The sequence below is a fragment of the Acomys minous genome (assembly GCF_964271855.1).
Source record: "Acomys minous genome assembly, chromosome: 16".
Taxonomy (NCBI): Eukaryota; Metazoa; Chordata; class Mammalia; order Rodentia; family Muridae; genus Acomys; species Acomys minous.
This window is the reverse complement of record NC_140498.1, coordinates 42,414,990-42,436,956: the sequence shown is the minus strand read 5'-3', so window position 1 is coordinate 42,436,956 and position 21,967 is coordinate 42,414,990. Positions and strand designations below refer to the sequence as shown.

Sequence of the window (21,967 nt, the reverse complement as noted above, 5' to 3'; positions counted from 1 at the left end):
TAAAAGATACAAGGAATCAACAAGAGAGGGTAATGGTGGTGAATATGATCAAAATACATTATACATACATACAAATATCAAAGTGTCACAACGGAAACCATCGACTACGATTAATGCATGCTAATAAAAACAAATTCTAAGTAGTATAAATGGGCATGGCTCAATGGTAGAGCATGTACTGGGTCCGGGGTACCATCTCCAGTGTGGAAGGGAAGGAGGGAGGGAGCAAAATAACCAAGGAGATGGTGAGCCACAAGAAGCCCTCCATACGCATCCTCTCACTGGGTTGGGACACGTCAGGAAGTGCCTCCCCTCTCTGCAGCCCTGCAAAGTGAAGCTGATAGCAAATAGGAGTGTTGGTGGGATTTAAAAAAATGAATTACCAAGAAAGATTTCAGGAAATACTTCAAGATATTCTCCCATGCATGTACATTTAACAAAACAGATGCTTTGTCTGCCTAATTTTGGCCTTTGAGCCCAGACGAGCTGTTCTAGTCACAGCAGAAGCGGGCGTCTGTGAGTGGGGCTCCCCACAGGTCCTAACGCTCAGGCCTGCGACTTCCACGGGGCTCAAGCCCTGTAGCTCTTTTCTCACTGTGGATCTTACTGGACAGCTAAACCTACCTCTCTGTTTCATGCTGGGGTGGGTGCCTCTAGCGTGGGCAGCAGGAGTCACTTTAAAGTTGCCTCTCCGCCTTAAAGCACAAATAAAAAGATACTTATTTTATCTAGCAGACTCCCCTGCTGTCGATGCCTGTGTTGGTTTGATGTTTGTGCAAGAGCAGGATCGTGTCTACAGGTTGGTCATTCTGAGCTCCCCAAGAAAGATCCACGTGAGACACAGAGTGGAAGCAGTTTGTGCCTGTTTTCCTATGTAGGAGGAGCTTGGAAAGGCTCCACATGAGCAGCTGACACCTTGTCGGCAATAGCTGCCACCAGTAGGCATACAGTGCACCTACACTGCTGTGAAGGCCTTCTGTGTGGTCCTTTGCAGTGTCAGCCCCATCTCTCCTCACGGGGTGATCCTCTTCTCAACCTCATCCCATGGACCAGAAAACAAGATGAAGGCAAGGGCTAGTGGCTCCTACCATTAAGAAGTGATGGAGCCTGAGCCTCATGCTAAAGGGCTTCTCTTCAAACATCACCCCTTATGCTGTATTGGCTGCCTGACAGAGAAGTGTTGCCTGCCACCACCACCACCTTTCTCATCCTGTGTCTGCCTTTTCCACAGCCCCTTACTCTTCCTTCCTTGCTTCTCTGTGGTGTCCATGATGCAGACTCTGGTGACACCCATGGATGAGTGCACTGCAGGACAGATGCTCTCCTCGCTGCCCAGCCATGCCCACATGCGCACGCGCACACACACACACACACACACACACACACACACACACACACACACAGAGCTTAGTACCATCTGTTTACTACACCTGCTAAAGGTGCTTTTATTGGAGGAATCCCTACAGACTATTCTAGAAATATCCACTGTCTGGGGATGGGTGCCTGGGCTGACCTCACGTGGAGGACATGCCACTCAAGAGGCTTTCTGTCCTAATCTGAGGTGCTGCCATAACAATACCACAGACTGGGTAATTAATAAGAAGAGAATGTTATGCCTCCGAGTTCCGAAGGCTTGTGAGTCTCCGAGCAAGGCATTAGCGCTGATTTGGTTGTCTGGTGAGGGCTGTATCCTGAGGGGAGGAACTACCATCACTGGAAGGACAGGCTGTTCCAGGGCCACAGGAAGCCTTTCTAAGAACCTCAGTCCCATCCACAGGGGAGGAACTCCTGGAGGCCTCACGGGCCACTTGTAGCTGCCCCTCCTTACTACCATCTGTAGCAGCCTTTCCGCTTTGGAGAGGACATGTTCAAGGTATTGTCCCTCATGGTCCTGGAGTTGGTGACATAACCGCTGTTACCTCACCTACTCATCTGTCATCTGGGCTCCCTCTTCAAGTGGTAGATTCCGTACATTTCCCAACCGTAGCTCATGTGTCCTCTTGTCCCTTCTGCGTCCCCCATAGTATACTGTAGACAGGAAGTGCTTGGTGAGTGAACTGAGACATGCTATCACAAACACCAAGCAGCAGCCCACCCCAGGGAGGCGTGCTTTGTGTCTGTGAGGGCAGAGCCAGACAGGGTGTGCTCAACCTTGGGAACTCGGAGCCAGGCTCAGGCTCAGGGCTCTGAAGGTGCGCTTGCTCAGCCTTGTCTCCTGTGTAGGTGCCGCATTCTCTTGCGGTGCAGTTGGGCAGTTTCCTGGACAAAGGACCCAGCCTGGTGGTGCGATCACCCTCACAGTGCGACTGCTCCTTATAATTAACTCTCAGGGATGGGTATTTACAGATCAGAACCAAACCAAGTAGTCTGTGGAGCTGGCCTCCAGCCTGTCCTGCTTCCCTCACACGGCAGACATGAGGTGCTGTGTGGAAGAAACGGTTAACATTTATTTTAGTTCCCAGAAGTAAGGCATGCGGCCAGCCGTTCTTCAGGGCAAACAGGATAGAAGTAAACGGTGCCTCTGCCTGGGAAAACAGAGGAAGGCATCGTCACCTGTGGCACGCACATTTTCACCGCACTTCCACTTTGCGGGAGTGCGTTGTCCACCCACAGAGGACGAGAGCCAGCTGCATTTCAGCCAACCGTGGTTTCGATCTGTGCTGATTGTAATTTTTATTCACCATAGGTTTGAAGACATACCTGATATCGGGTCAGAGAGCCAAGGAGTCTCACTGCAGCTGTGCAGAGGCCCTGCTTTCTGGCTTTGAGGTCATTGACGGCTCACAGGCGTCCTCAGGCCCTAGGGGACAGGGGGCAGCGTCGCCAGGGAGTGTCAGTGACTTGGCGCAGACTGTCAAAACCTTTGATAACCTTAAGGTTAGTTTTTTTTTTCTTTCTCTCTCTCTCTTCTACAACTTTGTAGTAATTCTACAGTAGAATACATGAACTAATAAACACCCTATGGCAAACGACTCAGGATGCCTTTCAATTTAGTTTCTATAATTTAAGAATTTAGTATAAAGTTAGTTACAGTGTGCATTTTTTAACATTTTTACACATCTCCATTTCCTCTCTGTTTTGCATAAAAGTATTTCTGATTTGAGTTTAGTTCATTTTTTTCCTGCAGCCTATGGTGTCTTTGGGGACCTCTCAAAGGCAATGATAATGTTGGTAAGGTAATTTTCCTCACAGCATGCTGGAGAGCTGAGCTCTTTTTTTATTTTGGAGGCCACCTTAAATACTCTCCTGATTCTTGAAATCCACAATTTTGCTGTTATCTTTTTGTTGTTATTGGGGTTTTTTGTTTGTTTGTTTGTTTTGAGACAGGGTTTCTTTGCATAGCCCTGGCTGTCCTGGAACTAGCTCTGGAGACCAGGCTGGCCTCAAACTCACAGAGATCCACCATTAAAGATGTACACCACCACTGCCCTGTAATTTTGTAATTATCTTAACCTGTGTTGGTATGAGTGAATCTTGTGATGTAGTTCTATGAACAAAAGAGCATTGGTGAGAACATTCTGGAATTTTGTTACTGGAGCAGAGGTCTCCTTATGACTGTTTAGACGTGCCTATTTCTAGAGTGTCATGTCATTAAAAACTACTAAGGAATTAATACACTCAACCTTGGCCATAAGACATTTTTCTCATTGTGAGCTGTTTTTTGTTTATCACATTGGATTTAGTGTGCATACGTGTGCCTTCTGTTTATGTTTTTACTTTTAGTTTATTCATTGTCTGTGTCTGTCTGTCTGTCTGTCTGTCTGTCTGTCTCTCTCTCTCTCTCTCTGTGTGTGTGTGTGTGTGTGTGTGTGTGTGTGTGTGTGTGTTTTCATGGAAGCCAGAGGTCAACCTCTATTGTCTGTCCCCTTTAAAAACAGAGTCTCTTTAGGACATGGGGCCCTCCAATTACAATTAGAGCAAACTGAAAGGCCCTGTCTCTGCCCCCTCAGCACTAGGAGCATAAGAGCATGTCATCAGGCCCAGTTCGTCATGGCTTCCGGCATCAAACTCAGGTCCTTGTACTTACACAGAAAGCACTTTCCTGACGGTGCTTCCTCACCCTTCTTCCATTTATTTTCATGTTTAAGTAACTGCTGTTTCCATTTCTTAAAAGAAAGCAAGATGCCTCTAATAGTTCTTTGCTGCTTGGAGCTTTCAGATAACAAAACGGTGGGTGGTGGACTGTGGTGACAGCTGCTGTCTAGTGTGGCTTACCTACATTTGTTAGATTGGAAACCTAGCTGCATGTTCACAAGCTTAAGAGTTTTTGTTTTTTTTTTTTTAATATAGGGGCTGGAGAGATGGCTCAGTGGTTAAGAGCACTGTCTGATCTTCCAGAGGTTCTGAGTTCAATTCCTAGAAACCACATGGTGGCTCACACTGATCTATAATGTGATCTGATGCCCTCTTCTGGCCTGCAGGTGTACATGCAGACAGAGCACGCAAACATACAAAATAAATAAATAAATCTTTTTAAAAAAGAGTTTTTGTAGACTGGGTATATGGTGGCCTATATCTATAATTCCAGCAATCAAGAGGCTGAAACAGGAGGATTACTGTCAGTTTGAAACCAGCCTAAGCTAGGGAGCAAGGCCCTTTCTCCAAAAGACAAAAATAAGGCTAACTTTACAGTGTGGCAATCTGCTGATGTGTCCACCTTCTGTTTGTGAAGATGCTGGACTTCAGTGCCCATCATCTGATTACGTCTGATTGCTGTGTCCAGGGTTATTGAAAGCATTTGCTTATCATTTTACTAATGTGCTTTACAATCCAAGGAAGTTTATTTACAACCCTAACAGTTCATAGCCAACAATCCTGGATATTGGGCTGTACTGCATATTGCCAGCTCTGACCTCTGCCTACTAGCACTTCTGCCACACATACCCTCTCCCCAGCTGTGCTAACCCAAAATGTCCCCATTGTTACCCAGTGTCCCCTGGGAGAGAAGGGAAAGGAATGCTAAGCTACTACCCTGGGCTACAGCCTAGGATGGTAGAGTTGGACCACTGTGTATTCAGGGCAGTCAGGTTATGACTTTCCCCCAACTACCTGCCTTAGAAGTGGAGACAGGTCCTCTACGGCATCAGCAGGAGGGGCTGCCGTGTTCGAGACTAGCTTAGCACGGGCAGAAAAGAATAAAAGAATATGGCTTTTCTAAAAGTGTTCTTTTTGCATGGGGAAAAATGGCATCCCCCAGGCTACAAGCTGAACCATATTTAAGAAGGTCAAAAATCAAAAGTAATGGCTTGTATTCATCTGCCTGCTGGGCATGTGTGGCAGAGTCCCTCGTGACAGACTGGCAGCTCTGGTGTCAGGGATTCTAGGCTAAAATGCCTAAGACAGATTTTTCTCCTCTTGAAAGACCTTTTTTTTTTTCCTAGTTGTAAAATTTATTTTGATCTAAAGGGCACAACCTACTTAGTGTACTCTATTGCCATGTACCCATTTCCAAACAGCGAGTTTCCTGGAAGCGGAATACAGAGTCTGTCAGGTCGACTGAACTGCCAAGGCATTTGTGAAAGAGGGGAAAAATGATCATCGTGCCCCTTTCAGTGGGAAAGGAGGAGTTCGTTCATGAAGTATAAATACTTTCTGGGTTCTGGGTGGATAGTTTTGCCACGTGATCAGGATTTTTTCAGACTGGGACTGCCCCAGAACATTATAATCACTTGGGTTCCACATTTGGGGTACACAGAACCAGAAGAGATGAAAGGCAGTCTACGTGATGGAATCACTACCACCCGGAGCCCCTCTTGTGCCCCCATCTCCCCAGTATGAGGAGAGAGCATGCATCCAGTCCTGAGTACTCAATAGCACCTTGTGACTGTGTGCTGTGTGCCGTAGGCAGGGTGTCATGTGCCGTATGCTATATGCCGTATGCTGCCGAGTAATCAGCCCTATAGATCCTCGCCTGAGGAGGAGATGTTGTAAAATGCCAGTGGTCTGCTCTGCATTCTTTGTGCCAGTTTCTCTAGTACACCTGTCGGTGCCATGAACACGTGACATTGTTTGTCTTGGTGATATAGTCTGTCCTATGTGAGCTGCTCCATTGCACTAGAATCCTATGCAGGGTCTGTTTAACTTCCCCTGCTTTCCCCCTGGTCAAGGACGGCTTCATGGAAGAGAGTAAACTCCTTGCGAATTTATGTCCAGGTACTCCAAAGAGGCCTAGCATAAAGTGGGGTCTCAGGAAGAACAAGGTGTGAGATACTTGTGAATTTCTGAGTCAAGCAACCCAGACAGGGTTTCTTTAGCCGCAGGGCTGCATCAGCAACCATTGCTACCTGTTCCAAGAACTGAGACATCGGAGATGTGTTTGGGAGTCTGTCTTGCTATGTAGTCCAGACAGCCTCAACCTCAGTCCTCCTGCTGCAGCCTCCTAAGTGCTGAGAGGAAAGGCGTGCCACAGTGCACTTGACACTGCTTCCCATGTTTATAAGTCCGAAATCATTTTTTCCTTTTTCTCTTTTTCTTTCTCTTTTTCCTTCTTTTTTCTTTTTTCTTTCTTTCTTTCTTTCTTTTTTTTTTTTTTGAGACAGGGTAGCCCTGGCTGTACTGGACTCACTTTGTAGACCAGGCTGGCCTCGAACTCACATTGATCCACCCGTCTCTGACTCCCAAGTGCTGGGATTAAAGGTGTGCACCACCACATTTTTAAGGGAAAATTTGAAACCCATGAGATGGCCCAACAGGAAAAGACACTTGTCACTAAACCTGACAACCTACATTTGGTCCCCAAGACCCTCATGGTGGAAGGAGAAACTGACTCCCACAGATTGTTCTGGTTTCCATCTGTACACCACATCATGCATACAGCATAAATAAAAACATGTAGCAAAGTATGTATATTAATTGAAGTGGGAAGGCATGCGTAGTGTCATTTAATGAATGTTATCGGATATGTGCTGCTATGCATAAGTAAAGCTTCCTAAAACACTAAATACTTGCCTTACTTGGTTTTTCTGATAGAATATTCCCACAATATAGTAACACTCCACTGAAACAAATTTAAGACTTTTTTTTTCTTTTTGTTTTTTTAAAGATAGGGTCTCATGCAGCCCAGACTGTCTCAGAACTCCTGGTCCATCTGCCTGTGCTTCAGGAATTACAAGCCTACGCCACTGTGCTTTGCTGAACCTAATCTATCCTTTACTTGACTTTTTTTTTTTTAACCAACCTTAAGTTTTTAAGCTCAAAAGTCCTGTAGGGCTGAGGAATTAAATGAAAAGTTCAGTAATTAGTGTTGGTTGATTCTGTACAAGGTGGCTTTGAGGTCTGTGTCTGAGTTTTACAGTTGTTTGTTCACGGTTTTGCCACCAGTGTTCCTGAACTGTCTGTTCCTGTTCTCATGTGTCCGTGGAGCCTCTCTTTTCTCTGATAATTGCTGCTCTGTGTTTTCCTCTAAGGATTGGCTTCTACTTACCTCTAATATCTTCTTAGCAGACGTCATCTGTTTTGAAAGTGTTCCTGCCCATACCCAATCCGTTTTTTTAAGTAGCAAAGCCCTGGCCACAGGTGACATGGTGACGTCTTCCCATTGTGGACCCCCAGTGTGTTAGGGTCAAGTGGTTGTCTGCTTGAGCTTGTGTTTACTTCATGGCTTTCTAACTGTGTGACGATATGGGTGAGGCCCTTCTCTTCTCTGCCTTGGTTTCCTCTCGTGTAGAATGGAACTTATTGTTCCTGTTTTATGGATGTTTCTGAGGAGGAAAACACTGAGACAGTGGGAGCTCAGTGGTTGATGTTTGTTGTGCTGGAGTCAGGATTACCCAGCCAGCCATGACCAATGTGGAACTGGATGCTTCTTCCAGTACCAGGACACATTGGTCACTAGGCAGGAATCAGGAGACTAAACAGGCAAATCCAGGACCTTGCTGATGTCTCTGTCGCCCAAAGAGGCTTCCCTGTGGCAGTTATGAAAAGGGACAGGTGTTGACTTCAAAATGATTTATCTTCCATGGGAAATAGCCATGAATAAAAACAAACAAACAAAAACCCAGCAACCCTACTTTATAGCTCTGTGCCATGTATTCTGGCCATAATTAGGGCGACCACACTGAAATGTGATAGAAACAAAAGAGAGTGGCCCCTGCGTGTTAGAGGCCTGGTTGTGGTTTTTCCTCCAGAGCCCATGTCCGTCAAGGGGGAGGGGAAAAGGTGAAGCGTGCTCTTGGTGGGTTTCCAAGGACTCTCGGGTTACCCAGGCAACCGCCAGCAAACTCCTTGGCCTGTAGGCATGCTGTTTAGGGGGTTGTAGCACTCCCTGTAGTGTGTATGTGCCAGTGGACCCACTCAAAGAGCCAAGATGGCAGTTACGGCAGCTTGGGTCATTTCAGGTGATCAGAGTCCAGCAGCTCAAAGCGTCAGGATTATTCTCAGACAGCCAAAGGAAAGCACCATGGTAGTCAGGGGCCAGGAGCCCTTGAGTCGAACCCCAGTGTCCACAAGACATTCAGAAGGCTTATATCTTTTTTCTTTGAGTTTGTGTACACATGTGTGTTGTGTGTGTGTGATGTGCATGTATATGCATATGTATACAAATGTGTGTTCTTGTGTGTGCATGTACAGCAGCCAGTGGAGGACACTCATTGCCTTGCTCTGTCAATTCCCACTTCATCCCCTGGAGACAGTGAGGGTCTCCCAGCTCTTCCTGGAGCGCAGTGCTTTTTGGATGGGCTGTCTGTCCAGGAGTCCCCAGGGATCTCCAATCTCTGGCCCAGCTCTAGCACAGGGATAAAGACAGGTGGTTGCTCTGGGCCTCTTTCATTTAGGTCCTGGGAGCAGATATAAGCCCTCATGTTTGCGCAGCAACTGTTCTTGCCACTTCACGGCACCACAAGGCTCCATGTGGTCAAGAGGGGCCTCTGAGCTTGTATGCGACAAGGCTGCGCCCCTGCCTGTTACTCTGTGTCTGTAGCACATAAGGTCTTCTAAATCATCGCTGTTGTCATTATGACAATAACATGCTTGCCAGCCTTGCGCCACAGTGATCCGTGCCTCCCAAGGTGTGTAGGGAAGGCTCTTGTCCGGGCTGGAGGTGGGAGGTTGTTGGCGATGATGGCGATACCAATAGCCTCAGGGAGAAAGACAGAGACTTTTGGTGAATGGGGAAGGTTTCACAGCTGTATCAGTGCTCAGCAAACACTGGGCTATAGATGCTTTAATTCAGACTGAAGTTAGGCCATAGAAATAGTCAAAGGCGCTGGGCGTGGTGGCGCATACCTTTAATCCCAGCACTCAGGAGGCAGAGGCAGGTGGATCACTATGAGTTCGAGGCCAGCCTGGTCTACAAAGTGAGTCTAGGACAGCCAAGGCTACACAGAGAGCCCCTGTCTCAAAAAACAAACAAACAAACAAAACCTATAAGAAGGAGGAAAAAAAGAAAGAAAGCTGAAACACTAGCACGCAACCCATTTTAGAGTTGAGTGAGATGATTTGGTGCAGGCCTAGGTCCCCCTAGAGCCTCCCCACTAAGCAGGCCCTGGGACAGCAGCTGCCCATCACCTCCCATGTTCCCACTGTCCAGCCTTTTGCCTGTGGCAGACATTACTAATCAATCAGTTCCCTCTGTATAACCAGAATATTCTTTTAAAACCCTTCTCAATGGAAGAGTCTATAAACTCAGTACCCTGTAAGTAGAGCTGGAATACAAAATGAAACTGCTTTGAAGCTGTGTGTGGTGGTATGCATCTGTAATCCTAACCCTCAGGTGTGGAAGAAGAATGGTTGCAACTTTAAAGACAGCCCTAACTGTGTGATGAGTGTGTGTGTGTGTGTGTGTGTGTGTGTGTGTGTGTGTGTGTGTGTGTGTGTGTGTGTGTGTGTGTCTGGTGCAGGTACCCATGGAGGCCAGCAGAGGGTGTCAGATCCCTTGGAGCTGGAGTTGCAGGTGTCTGTGAGCCTCCTGACGTGAGTGCTGGAATCTGAACTCTAGTCCTCAGGACTGAGCAGCCAGTGTTCCTAACCCGCCTAGCCATCCCTGCAGCCCTGAAACCACGTTTTAAAATAAACAAATAAATAAAAGACTGCTTTTGAAATATTCTGGCGCAGTTCACATGAGTATCCTCATTTTGCCTTTTTGGCAAAAGGCCAAATGTTTGCCTACATAACATAACAACGTTATGTAGACGTGACTCCATTTTGCAGGGGAGACTTAGAGAGGGCCGATTGGATGTCAGAACCAGGACCACCAGGGCAGGCTGATGACAGTGTCAATGCCTTTAGCCACAGAACTGGGTCACTCTTCTCCCGTCTTGATGTTTAAAAGTGGTCAGAGAGTCAGGTGTGGTGGCGCACGCCTTTAATCCCAGCACTCTAGAGGTAGAGGCAGGCAGATCGCTGTGAGTTCGAGGCCAGCCTGGTCTACAAAGTGAGTCCAGGACAGCCAAGGCTACACAGAGAAACCCTGTCTCGAAAAAAACAAAACAAAACAAAAAAAAGTGGTCAGAGAATAATACCTGTTTATTGTTTCACACTCCTCTTTCAAGATCTGTGGCATCTAGGGGTTTGAATCAAATAAATGTCTTTCAAACCATAAGGTCAACTTGTCCCCGCTAAGCTGTGGCCTTCCCTAGTCAACAACTACTTGGATAGTGAAATGTTCAGTGCGCCCTCTGGAGGACCAAGCCAAGCACTGCACCAGTAGCAATGCAGGTTCTCACCCGACCCTTCTCAGCAGCTCCATTTAGAACTAGGTATCTCTTGGGCCCATTTACATTATTCTTTCATTGGGGGCTCAAAGGGTCACTTTATGCTTGATATTGGACGATATGTGTGTATATATGTGTGTGTGCGTGTCTGTGTGTATGTGTCTGTGTGTGTTCTGTTCATTTGTGTAGGCCAGAGGTCAAAGGCAGTTATCTCCATCAGTCACTCCCCATTGTAATGAGACACAGTCAATTTGTCACTGAGTCTGGAGCTCCCGGATCCATCTAGATTAGCTGTCAGCAAGGTCCAGGGATCCTCCTGTCTCTGTTTCCCCAGTGCTGGGATTACAGGTGCTCACGGCCATACCCAGCTTTAAAAAAGAAAGAATGAATGAATGAAAGAAAGAAAGAGAAAAAGAAACAAAGACAAACAAACACCCCATGGATTCAGGGGATGGGACTAGGGTCCTCACACTTCTGTGGTGAATACTTTACTGACGCATAACCCTATCCATTAGCGAACGTTTGAGTTTTAACTCAGTACCACAAGCTGTTTGGAGGGTGTGGTGTATGTCCACAATCCCACCAGTAGGTAGGTAGGAACAGGACAGCCAGGATTGTTCTTGGATACATAAGTTCAAGACTAACCTGAGACACGAGAGCTACTGTCTCAAAAAAAAAAAATCATTGTATTAGTTTAACAACGGGGACACTTCTGTCTTGATGACATCAGCTTTAGTGTGTAAGCACAGCACTAGAGAGATGGCTCAATCGGGAGAGTGCTTGTCACACGACCTGAATTTGATCCCCAGAACCCACTTAGTGAGAGAAGGAGAAAGCCAACTCCACGAAGCTGCATACCCGGCACATACACACTCACATACACACAAAACTGAAATTTAAAAATAAAGAGTGTATGCGGGCATCGCCCGGAGCTAGTTCAGATATGCCAGTTAATAAATACTAGCTACTTTGGCATCTGTGCTTCCATCTTTCAAATGAATATAGGTCTTAAGTCTAAATTATATCAGATTCCCAAACTATGTAACTCTTTAGAATCTCTATGCTTGGGCTGAAGAGATGGCGCTCAGCCGCTAAAGGCTAGACTCACCTCCAAAAATATAAGGATCTTTATGCTTTCATTTCATGCAGTGGTAACCTGGGACCTCAGTTTGGATGTGAACCTGTGCCATACTCTTGCCCTTAGGCCATGAAGTGTTACATATTTTTAATTTCCCAATAATATCTAGTCTTCCGTAATTAACTTTAGTGTTTAATAGTTCTCACGGAGAAGAAATCATGCTCATTGGCGACTAGCTGTTACCATGCCATCTTTGGCCGCTGTGTCACACTGACAAGAGCAGCGGCTCTCTCAGGGGACGGTGAGTCCCAGGGATGACGGCAGCCTGCGCACACACGCATTCCTCTTAGTCCTTACACATGAGAGCCTGAGGTAAAGCGATTTTAGTGGGGGTCTCCAAGTTCGTGAGTGGGTGAACTGAGACTCGACGCTCCTGACAACCTTTCTCTTCTCTGCCTGTCTGTACTGAGTCTTCCCTTTGCCTCCTTGGTCAGCTAATTCCTGGGTCTGCCAACACATATCCCTACTTTTCAACCCGGCTGGCCCAGCACAGAGCGCTCACAGACCTCAGCTTAGCTATTGTTCCAGAACAAGTTGATGACCACTTTGCTTACTCATCACTTTAAGAAGGGATTCATATATCATAAAACCAATCTCTTAATCATGTACAACTCAGTGATGGTCATAGAATCATCACCGTGTTACTTCAGAACATTCTCATCACAGGCTTTAAAAAAAAAAAAAAGCTGTCTTACTGCAGCTAATTCCACCAGGCAGGTGACACGCACAGTAGGCACTTGTCTCTGTGCTGAAGAGATGGCTCAGTGGCTGGGAGGACATATTGTCCTTGCGGAGAACCTGGGTTTAATGTAATTACTAGCACCTGAATTGGGGAAATAGCAACTGACTTCCTCAGGCACCTGTTCACATGTGCACGGTGAATGTAAATTTTTTCCCAAAGGTATTGCTCACTGTACTGGAAGAAGCCAGTACATTTGATACCTGGTTCATAGATGTATGGCTCTTTCTCACAGAGTGGGAGTGACAAGGAAATTAATTGGTTCCCTTTTGCTTGTTTGCTTTTATTTGTTTGTTTGTTTTTGAGACAGGGTTTCTTTGTGTAATAGCCCTGCCTGTCCTAGACTCACTGTGTAGACTAGGCTAGCTTCAAACTCGCAGCAATCCACCTGCCTCTGCCTCCCAAGTGCTGGGATTAAAGGCATGCGCCACCACCACCTCCCAGCTAAGATTGATTGATTGATTGATTATTTATATAGTATCCTGCCTGCCCACCTGAAGAGGGCACTAGATCTCATTATAGATGGTTGTCAACCACCATGTGGTTGTTGGGAATTGAACTCAGGACCTCTGGAAGAACAGACAGTGAGTGCTCTTGACTTCTGAGCCATCTCTCCAGCCCAATTGGTCCCCTTTCATAAGAGCAGGGCCTTATGACTTAGTCACCTATTGAATGCCTGCTGCCGTCAGAGTAGGAATTATGCTAAGAGAGAGGCGCACACATCTTCAGCACGTCCAGCAGCTGTCACCGTTTGCCCTACTAACAGACGTCAACCTGCTTTCTTTCTCTCGAGCTACCTTTCCCAGGCATTTCACGACTTCCCAGGTGGAATCACACAGAGCAGAGCCTTTCGTATCTGGTTCTTATTGTTGCTGTTTGGTGTTTGGCAGTGCATATCCCCGGCTTGTTATGTAATTGTGTAGCCTGGGCTGGCTTTGAACTTGTGATAATCCTCCTGTCTGTGCCTCCCAAGCTCTGGGATTACAGATGTTCACCACCACACCTGGCGTTTTTTCAATAAGTGTGATGGAGAGAGGGCACCCAGGTGTACAGGGCTTCCTTCCACACACTTCAGAGGCTGACTTGGCTCAATGGCAGTGGGTGCAGAGCTCATGGTCACTTGGGACACTGAAAACAAAGGATGGTTGAATTTTCAGCCCTAAACAAGACATTTATAACACCCTTTGTAAAACTGGGGCAACATCGTGGAAGATGAGGCAGAAGGAACATAAAAGCTTGAAGATAGAGAGACAGTCAGCAAAATGCCATTCTTCTAGGTAGGACGCAGCGATTCCAAACTTGAGCGCACTGCAGCTTGGTTACTGGCCCCGGGCCTGCACACTATTGGCCTCAACAGCAGTCAGTAATGGATGGGGGTGGGGCTTGTGGGACTCCAACCCTCTCTGCTGAACTCTTTGGCTACTGAGGATTCCTGAAGAGGGTGAGCCATTGTCTTCGGTTGCCTGTCTACTGATTAAACCCGCCAGGTTCTAGTGGATAATTCTAAACCCCAAGGCCACACAGATGGTTCTAGATAAATTTAGTGGGTCACAAAACAAAGCAAAAAGACAGGATTGTAGGAGAAAGATATTTGTAGGAAGGAGAGGGCAATTGACAGAAGTGAAAGGGAGATAAAAAAGAGCAAGGTTGGGAGTAATTAGAATGAGCAGTATACACAGATGAAATTGGTAAAGAACAAATCTAATTTTTAAAAAAGCATTGTGTGTCCAGGGTCAGTCTGTGTGAAGGCAGGTGTCAGGGCTCTGATTTGTCATGGCTGAGTGACATTCCCTTGACAAATGACCACCGTCGGTTGATCCATCAAAGCCAGCAGGCATCGGCCCTTCTTTTGGGCTGTTGTGCTGCTCTGAGTTCATGTGCAGGTCTTTCCTTCCCTTTCCATCTTGCCAGTTTGTTCCCTGGGGGTCTTCCTGAGCCTGGCTCAGTGAGCCTTCTCATTCCTGCGGGAAGGCAGGTTGCTTGAAGGTACTTTCTGAGTGTGTTTCTGTGGCCTGTGTTTTCTCTCAGACTTGCCCATCTTGTGGAATCACATTTGCTCCCAAATCTGAAGCTGGTGCAGAAGGAGGAGCTGTGCAAAACGGCTGTCAAGACGAGCCTAAGGCCAGCACCAAGGTAACAAGCTCATGGCTGTTGTTCCTGTCAGTACCTCTCCTGGCGCATCCACCTAAGGTGACATTCCTGTCTCGTCAACTTCTTAAGTTCTGAGGTTAACTCCTAGGTAATAGCGCTCCACACCTCCTAGGCTCTGGGTGTGAATAGAGCACCAGATGAAACACCGGTGGGGCTGGGAGTGTGGCTCCGCGGTGGAGGTGGAGCGTGTGGTTTTGCATGCACGAGGCCCCGGATTTGGTCCCCAGCACCGAAGAAAAACCAAACAACGAAACCCAGGGTGGCTGGTTAGAGCCGACAAATACAACGCAGAGCTGCATGAGGTTCTTCAGGAGCCGCCAGCTCAAAAGGCTGGGCTTAGAGGGCTGTGCCGGGCCTGAGGCAGAGGTGCCAGGCCTGAGGCAGAGCTGCCAGCCTGGGGCTGCCCGGGGCCCGGGCTTTGAGACCAGGGCAGGACTGGAGGGGAGACTCTCATAGCTAGAGACTCCCCAAAACTAAGTCCTGTTTATCCTTCATCCAGAAGCCTGGGTTTTCCTTCCTCGGAACCTTCCTTGAACCTCCTCGGCCGTCCCTGTAGCCCTCTTCTGTGTTAAGCTTGTCTTCTTCACTCCATGGCTGCTCTACAACCTTTTTCTTCCAGCATCCGAACACCCAGACATGCCCTGTCCCAAAGCAGGGCTGGGGGAGGCGGGGCCTGGGGAGGCGGGGCCTGGGGAGGCGGGGCCTGGGGGAGGAGGGGAGGGGGGAGGCCTGGGAGAAGCGGGACTGAGGGGGACAGATTCACGGTCCTCAGTGTGGAGGCCCCAGCATGCCGGGGGTGGGGGGTGGGGGAGGGATGGAGCATGCCGGGGGATGGGGGAGAAGCGACGTGAGCTCCCAGCAACCACTTCACTCCCTGTGCTCCTTCCTCCTTGTCTCGAGGCAGGCTTCTGGAGGCTCCAACTCCAAAACCCAGAACGGACTCCTGAGCCCTCCTCCAGAGGAGAAGCTCACCAACAGCCAGACCTCCCTGTGTGAGATCCTGCAGGAGAAGGGACGGTGGGCAGGCGTGAGCTTGGACCAGTCAGCCCTCCTCCCGCTGAGGTTCAAGAACATCCGGGAGAAAACCGATGCCCACTTTGTGGATGTCATCAAAGAAGACAGGTAAGCCGCCCCAGCAGCCTGCAGAGGTGGCAGCTTGCAGGCTCACCCACGTGTTTGCCCTCTCTTGTCATCGTATCGCTTTCCTTTTATTCTGAGGTTAACTTGAAACTTGAAATTCACTGTTTACTCCGTCGGATACAGAAACTTTTGGCATTTTATTTATTATCGTGTGTGTGTGTGTGTGTGGGTGTGTGTGTGGGTGTGGGTGTGCGCGCGCGCGCGCACGCGCGCACGTGCTTTTAAATATAATGCACACTAGAGGTCAGAGGACAATTTCTAAGAGTCAATTTGAGGATCAGGCACAGATCGTCAGGCTTGGTAGCAAATGCTTTTACTTGCTTTTTACTTTTACCTGCCCCATTATTTAAAATTATTGTTGTTTTGGGTACCATACAAAGAAATAGGTTCTACGATATTTGTATCACTTACTTTGCTCTTGTTTACACTCTCCCAACTTTTTTGGGAACAGCAGCTGACTCAGGGTCTCATTGTGTAGTCCTGGCAGGCCTGGAACTTACTATGTAGGTCAGGGTGGCCTTGAACTTTCAGCAGCCCTTCTGTTTTGGCAGACACGTGTGCTGCCACACCCAGGATGTGTTTATTTTACCATTCATTTTTTCCCCCTCCTGCCTTCTTCCTAATATCTTTCTCCTTTCTCCCTTCCTTTTCTCATTTTCTAGTTTTTGGAGTCTGACACGTATGTTGGATGCGGCATGGCTCATTACCCCTTCTTATGGCAATTCCTAAAAATAAGGATGTTGGCTTATATACATGAAAATCCGAGAAATTTAGGGATACTCTTTCTGGGCCTGAGTCCGTATTCCAGATTGTCAAGTGGCCCATCGTTACATCTCTGGTAGCACTCTTTCCCTCTAGCCCAGGATTTATCTCATCCTTTCCTGCTCAGTCCTCTCAGGGCTTTTAAATCTGAGACCGTTCCCTGGTTGTCTCGCTTTGTCTTTTATGATATTATCATTTGAAAACGTACAGGCTGGCTTGTTTATAGAAAGACTTGGATGTTGGGTTTTGTGAGTTTCCTTTCCAAACTCGGGTTCTGCTTCTCTGGCCAGGCCTAATGGGAGTGATGTCTGTCATGTCCCTCCTCCCAGACCATATCCAGAGGTCCTTAATGAGTGACGGACATCTTCACTTAGCATTGCCAGCTTCTCCAAACTGTCGTTATTATTTTCTTATTATGACTAATAGGCAGTCTGTGGGAGGACCCCACCCCTTGTCAGACCTCCTTAGGGTTGACGTCTGTTGATGAGTCTTGCCTGAAGCCATCTTTGCTATGGTAGTTCAACGGCGGGTTGCATCTGCAGTGTGTTGCCATTGCTGATCAGCAGCCGCTGTACAGAGGCACTGTACAGAGCCATTGTTAACTTCTGTTCTATCCTATCCTTGTGCTTATTACACTCAAATGCCTGACCCCTTAAGACTAGGTCCTTTTGACATGACCCCTCATTTGTTTGACATGGTCTCTTTAACACAACGGGATGCTCCAAGCTCACTTCATACCTTCCCTGATCTAGCTCAGGAATGAGCCATTTCTCCAAGGTCCCCAGTAGTGCATATTCTTAAATTTATCTTATTTGGGTTCTTATACCTCTTTCTCCCTCCCCATGCTTATCCGTCCTGGTACCTTCTAACCCCCCCCCCAACACTAGGTAGGAGAGAAAGAAGGTTAAAGAGGAAAGGGGATGTAGGTCTCTTAGCTACGTCCTACTGGTTAGGGCTGTTGGGTTCCTCAGGGCAAGTCCAATCTTCATTCCAGGATATCACCAACTTCTTCCCGTCAAACCGCAACAGTAGCGACCAGGAGCAGCAGTGGGGAGCAGCAGCCGCCGCCTTCTTTCTTGGAGCTCCCCCGACTCCGACACTCTCTCCAGGCTCTGATATTTATACCCTCTCCGAGCCCTCAAAATTAAACTGTCTGCAGCTGGTGGCAAAGATCACACTCCTACCAGAGCACAAGGCAATCATAGTTAATCCTGTGGACAAACTAAAGCAGCCCCATGCACCTGGGATTGAAACAAAAAACATGTTTGCATACAATAACCGAGTTTTTAAAAAAAACCAGAGCTTCCAGTCCATTTGTATTTGGCAACCTTGAAGAAAATATTCTACTATCTGTCCTATCCTGGTGAGTCCGAAGTTCTGTACCTAACTCACTTTCTTGTAACTTGCATTTATCAACCTAGAAATACCTTTTTAGAGCCTAAAACATTTTCTTTGATCCCAAACAACCTTAGCTTTTGTCTTTATTGCTTTTTTGTTTTGTTTTATTGCTGTTGTTTGTTGTTTGGTTTTTTGGTTTTGGTTTTTTTGTTTGTTTGTTTGTTTGTTGTTTTTTGGTTTTTTGGCAGGGTTGGCTTTTTTCCCCCATTTTTTCAAGACAGGTTCTCTCTGGGTACCCTTGGCTGTCCTGGACTCACTTTGTAAACCAGGCTGGCCTAGAACTCGCAGAAATCTGCCTGCCTCTTCCTCTCCACGTGCTGGGATTATAGGCGTGTGCCACCATGCCTGGCATCTTTATTGTTAAGAAAAACTGTAAGACTATAACTATCTAGTGTTCAGCCCATTGAAGAGATGGGAAGGATAAATATTATCTGAGAAAACAGCAAGTACAGAGCAAGCAGCTTCTGAAACTATGGAAATGACAGTGGCTGCTGGCTACCTGGACAGTCAGCAGAGATTTCTCTGAGTTGTTAGGGTATCTAATCTTCAGTCTACAGGCCTAGAATATCCAACAGACTTATCTGTGAAGCAGAAATTTTGAAGGATTGGCCTACCTTGACTCTGCAAAGCTGGACAGTCAATTTCCCAGTGTCCTACTTGTAAATAGTTCGGACAACCTGCTGTCAGCAGTCAAGGTAAGGGCAGCTTTTTTGGCCAGTGGCTAACTTTCCACATTTGAAGCGAACTCCAAGTGGAGGTTCTTCAGTCTCCATCATCTTCTTTGAGGTAGATTGGAGGAACTTATAGGAACAGATGTGTTTCTCTGTCAGAAAAACCTTTTGTTTTTAAAGATGCTTTAAAAACATATTCCCTAGATCTTTAAAGTTTTTAAAGACCATCTATATATCTAGAGTATATTAGAATAGAGAAATGTTGCTTGTTTCTAGCATTTTATTATCTGCTTAACTTTGAAAACATACAAGAGACCAAATAAAGTTTATTTCTGTAATGAACTAAACTAATACCTAACAATAAAAGTAAGATTAAAAAAATTTTTTTAATTAAAAATTTTAAAAAGGGCTGTAGAGATGGTTCAGTGGATAAGAGCGCCACCTGCTCTTCCAGACGTCCTGAGTTCAATTCCCAGCAACCACATGGTGGCTCACAGCCATCTATAAGGTGAGCTGATGCCCTCTTCTAGCATGCAGGGTACATGCAGATAGAGCACTGTATACATAATAATAAATAAAATCTTTTTTAAAAAATTTTAAAAGATTGTTATAGGTGACTAACTGCTAATTTGCATCTCCAGTCATTCTGAACAGTTTACAATATTAGCTTTCATAAGACTAGAATTTTACATAATTTTTAAATGAGTTGCATATGTGCAATACATTAAAAAAGAGTTGAACAAAATAATCTTAAATTTCTATCAATATACAATAACCCATACCAATCCTATACCCTCCCTTTTTTTTTTTTACACTTTTATTATCACCTTTCTTCCTCCTTTCCCCTAACACTAGATAGGAGATAAAGATAGGAGAAAAAAGATAGAGGAAAGAAAGAGATTTCCTGATTCTAACCTTTACTTTGTTTTTTCCTTGACCATAACCAATAGCAACTTATAACCAACCCCCCTAAATGACAACAAACATCCATAGCCCACCGAATGACCAACACCCATCCATCCCACCTCTTGGGAATGGGGGCATCATGTTCTTAAAATTGGTTTCTGCTGTCTGAGGTAACAGTATCTTTTGGGGATCCTATGAAAATTGGGACATTGGCCAAGTCCCAGGAGAGCTAACTGTATCTTTTGCTGTCCAGTCTCTGTGGGATCATCTGGGGCTAGGAGAGCCCAGGGCTTAACTGAAGTCCTAGCTGAAATAGTCTGTGAGGCTGGACCATCTGAGGTAGCCATTTTGAAGTTGATCTGGATACAAACTCTTGAGAAAACAGTAACTGAATCAGACTGTGAGGCTGAATCATCTGAGTTACTTGCTTTGTCTTCGTTGTTATCTGGTCTTTCTCTAAAAATGCACAAACTTTTCAAGGTAATACTATAGGTACATTTCTGAATATACAAGTTGCACAAATCAGCTAAAGACGATTTTCTGTTCTATGTTTGAGCAGGTGAAATGCATCAACATTTTTGTTTTGTTTTGTTTGTTGAGACAGGGTTTCTCTGTGTAGCCTTTGCTATCCTGGACTCACTCTGTAGACCAGGCTGGCCTCAAACTCACAGAGATCCACCTGCTTCTGCCTCCCAAGTGCTGGGATTACAGGAATACCCCACCACACCCAGCTGGCATCAACTTTTTAAAAGACTGATTGATTGATTGATTGATTTTATGCATATGAGTGTTCTATCTGCATGTAGACCTGCAGGCCAGAAGAGGGCATCAGATCACATTATGGATGGTTGTGAGCCACCATGTGGTTGCTGGGATTCAAACTTAGGTCCTCTGGAAGAGCAACCAGTGCTCTTAACCTCTGAGCCATCTCTCCAGCCCCAGGAGTCAAGTTTTTTAAGTCCATTTGGGCTGCAATATAAATCTCCATCCATGAGATTGATGACATGACATGAAGACCAAGTAGCCAATACGATTCATTGTTATGCAAATACATTCATGTCTCAGCCAATAGGAAGTTTTCTCTGGTCAAATCTAATCTTTTAAGTTTTGCTGGTATCCATATTTTTTCATTCCCTGTAGATACCTAAGCAAAACCACATCCCCATCTCAAAACTATTGCAGGTTTTCGTTCTGATGTCAATACATCCTTATAGTATATGGGTTGACCTAATTCTACAGACTTTTTTTTTTCTATAACCCAATGTCTCTACTGGGCTCATTATGCAAAGGGAAGATGGTATTATGGAATGGATTTTTTGCTGTTGTTGTTTTTGCTTTTCGAAACAGGGTTTCTCTGTGTAGCGTTGGCTGTCCTGGACTCACTTTGTAGACCAGGCTGGCCTTGAATTCAGAGATACACCTGCCTCTGCCTCCCGAGTGCTGGGGATTAAAAGCGTGTGCCACTCCCAGCTACGGAATGGATTCTTTTTTTTTTTTTTTGGTTTTTTTGAGACAGGGTCTCTCTGTGTAGCCTTGGCTGTCCTAGACTCACTGTGTAGACTAGGCTGGCCTTGAACTCATGGCCAGAATGGATTTTTAAAAGCACACAAACAAAGCAAAAAAAAAAATGTACATATAAAAAATTTCTGAATTAATTATAAAAGGTAGAATAAATTATGTCAATCATCAGGAACAGGCCAAAGTTGTAGCGCCTCTTACTAATGTTGATATTATGGATAATTATGGATAATTAATAAGATTGGCAAAGAGTTTGTCGATACTATTTTGGAGAACCTGGGCATGGTGGTGCACACCTTTAATCCCAGCACACAGGAGACAGAGGCAGGCGGATCACTGTGAGTTCGAGGCCAGCCTGGTCTACAAGGGGAGTCTAGGACAGCCAAGGCTACACAGAGAAACTCTGTCTCAAAAAACCAAAAACCAAAACCAAAAAAAAAAAAAAGAAAAAGAAAATATTTTGGAGAAAGTAACAAATATCACCCTGTCTTGAGAAACCAAAACAAATGAAAATTAAAAAACAAAACAATAAAACCCCAACTATCCTAAAAACAAGTGTTTACAGTTTATAAAAAGAACTAACTGGATTCCCCCATACATTGTAAAGGCAACACCAATTCCTGAAGCATTACATTCTGTACTGATGGAAATAAGCTGGGAACAGCAGGTTGTAAGTAAGACAAGTAATAAGCAAGGTGATCCAAAGCCCAAATACTTCAGCTCAAAAGTCAGAGTTGTATGCAACCCCTATGGTATTATTAGATTTTTCTGACTCTCTTAATATAATTGCTGATTCTCAATATGCAGAAAGAGTTTGTTGGAGGTTGGTCTGATGTATTTTGATGCTAATTACTGCTTACTGCCCCAAGTATTGCTATGTAACCTTGCCTAAAAT

At 45.8% G+C, this 21,967-nt stretch overlaps 1 protein-coding gene across 3 annotated transcripts in view; it reads left to right on the top strand.

Moving 5' to 3' along the window:
• ADCY9 (adenylate cyclase 9) overlaps positions 1-21,967 on the top strand; it is a 136,666-nt gene that overhangs the window by 82,617 nt on the left and 32,082 nt on the right. Inside the window, exons 3-5 of one of the 3 annotated variants that reach the window (XM_084764017.1) lie at positions 2,687-2,877; positions 14,555-14,716; positions 15,582-15,799. In XM_084764017.1, coding sequence (XP_084620143.1) covers positions 2,687-2,877; positions 14,555-14,716; positions 15,582-15,799 — 571 coding nt within the window. The remainder of the gene's footprint in view (positions 1-2,686; positions 2,878-14,554; positions 14,717-15,581; positions 15,800-21,967) is intronic. The other 2 variants (XM_084764018.1, XM_084764019.1) reach the window with 2 other exon arrangements.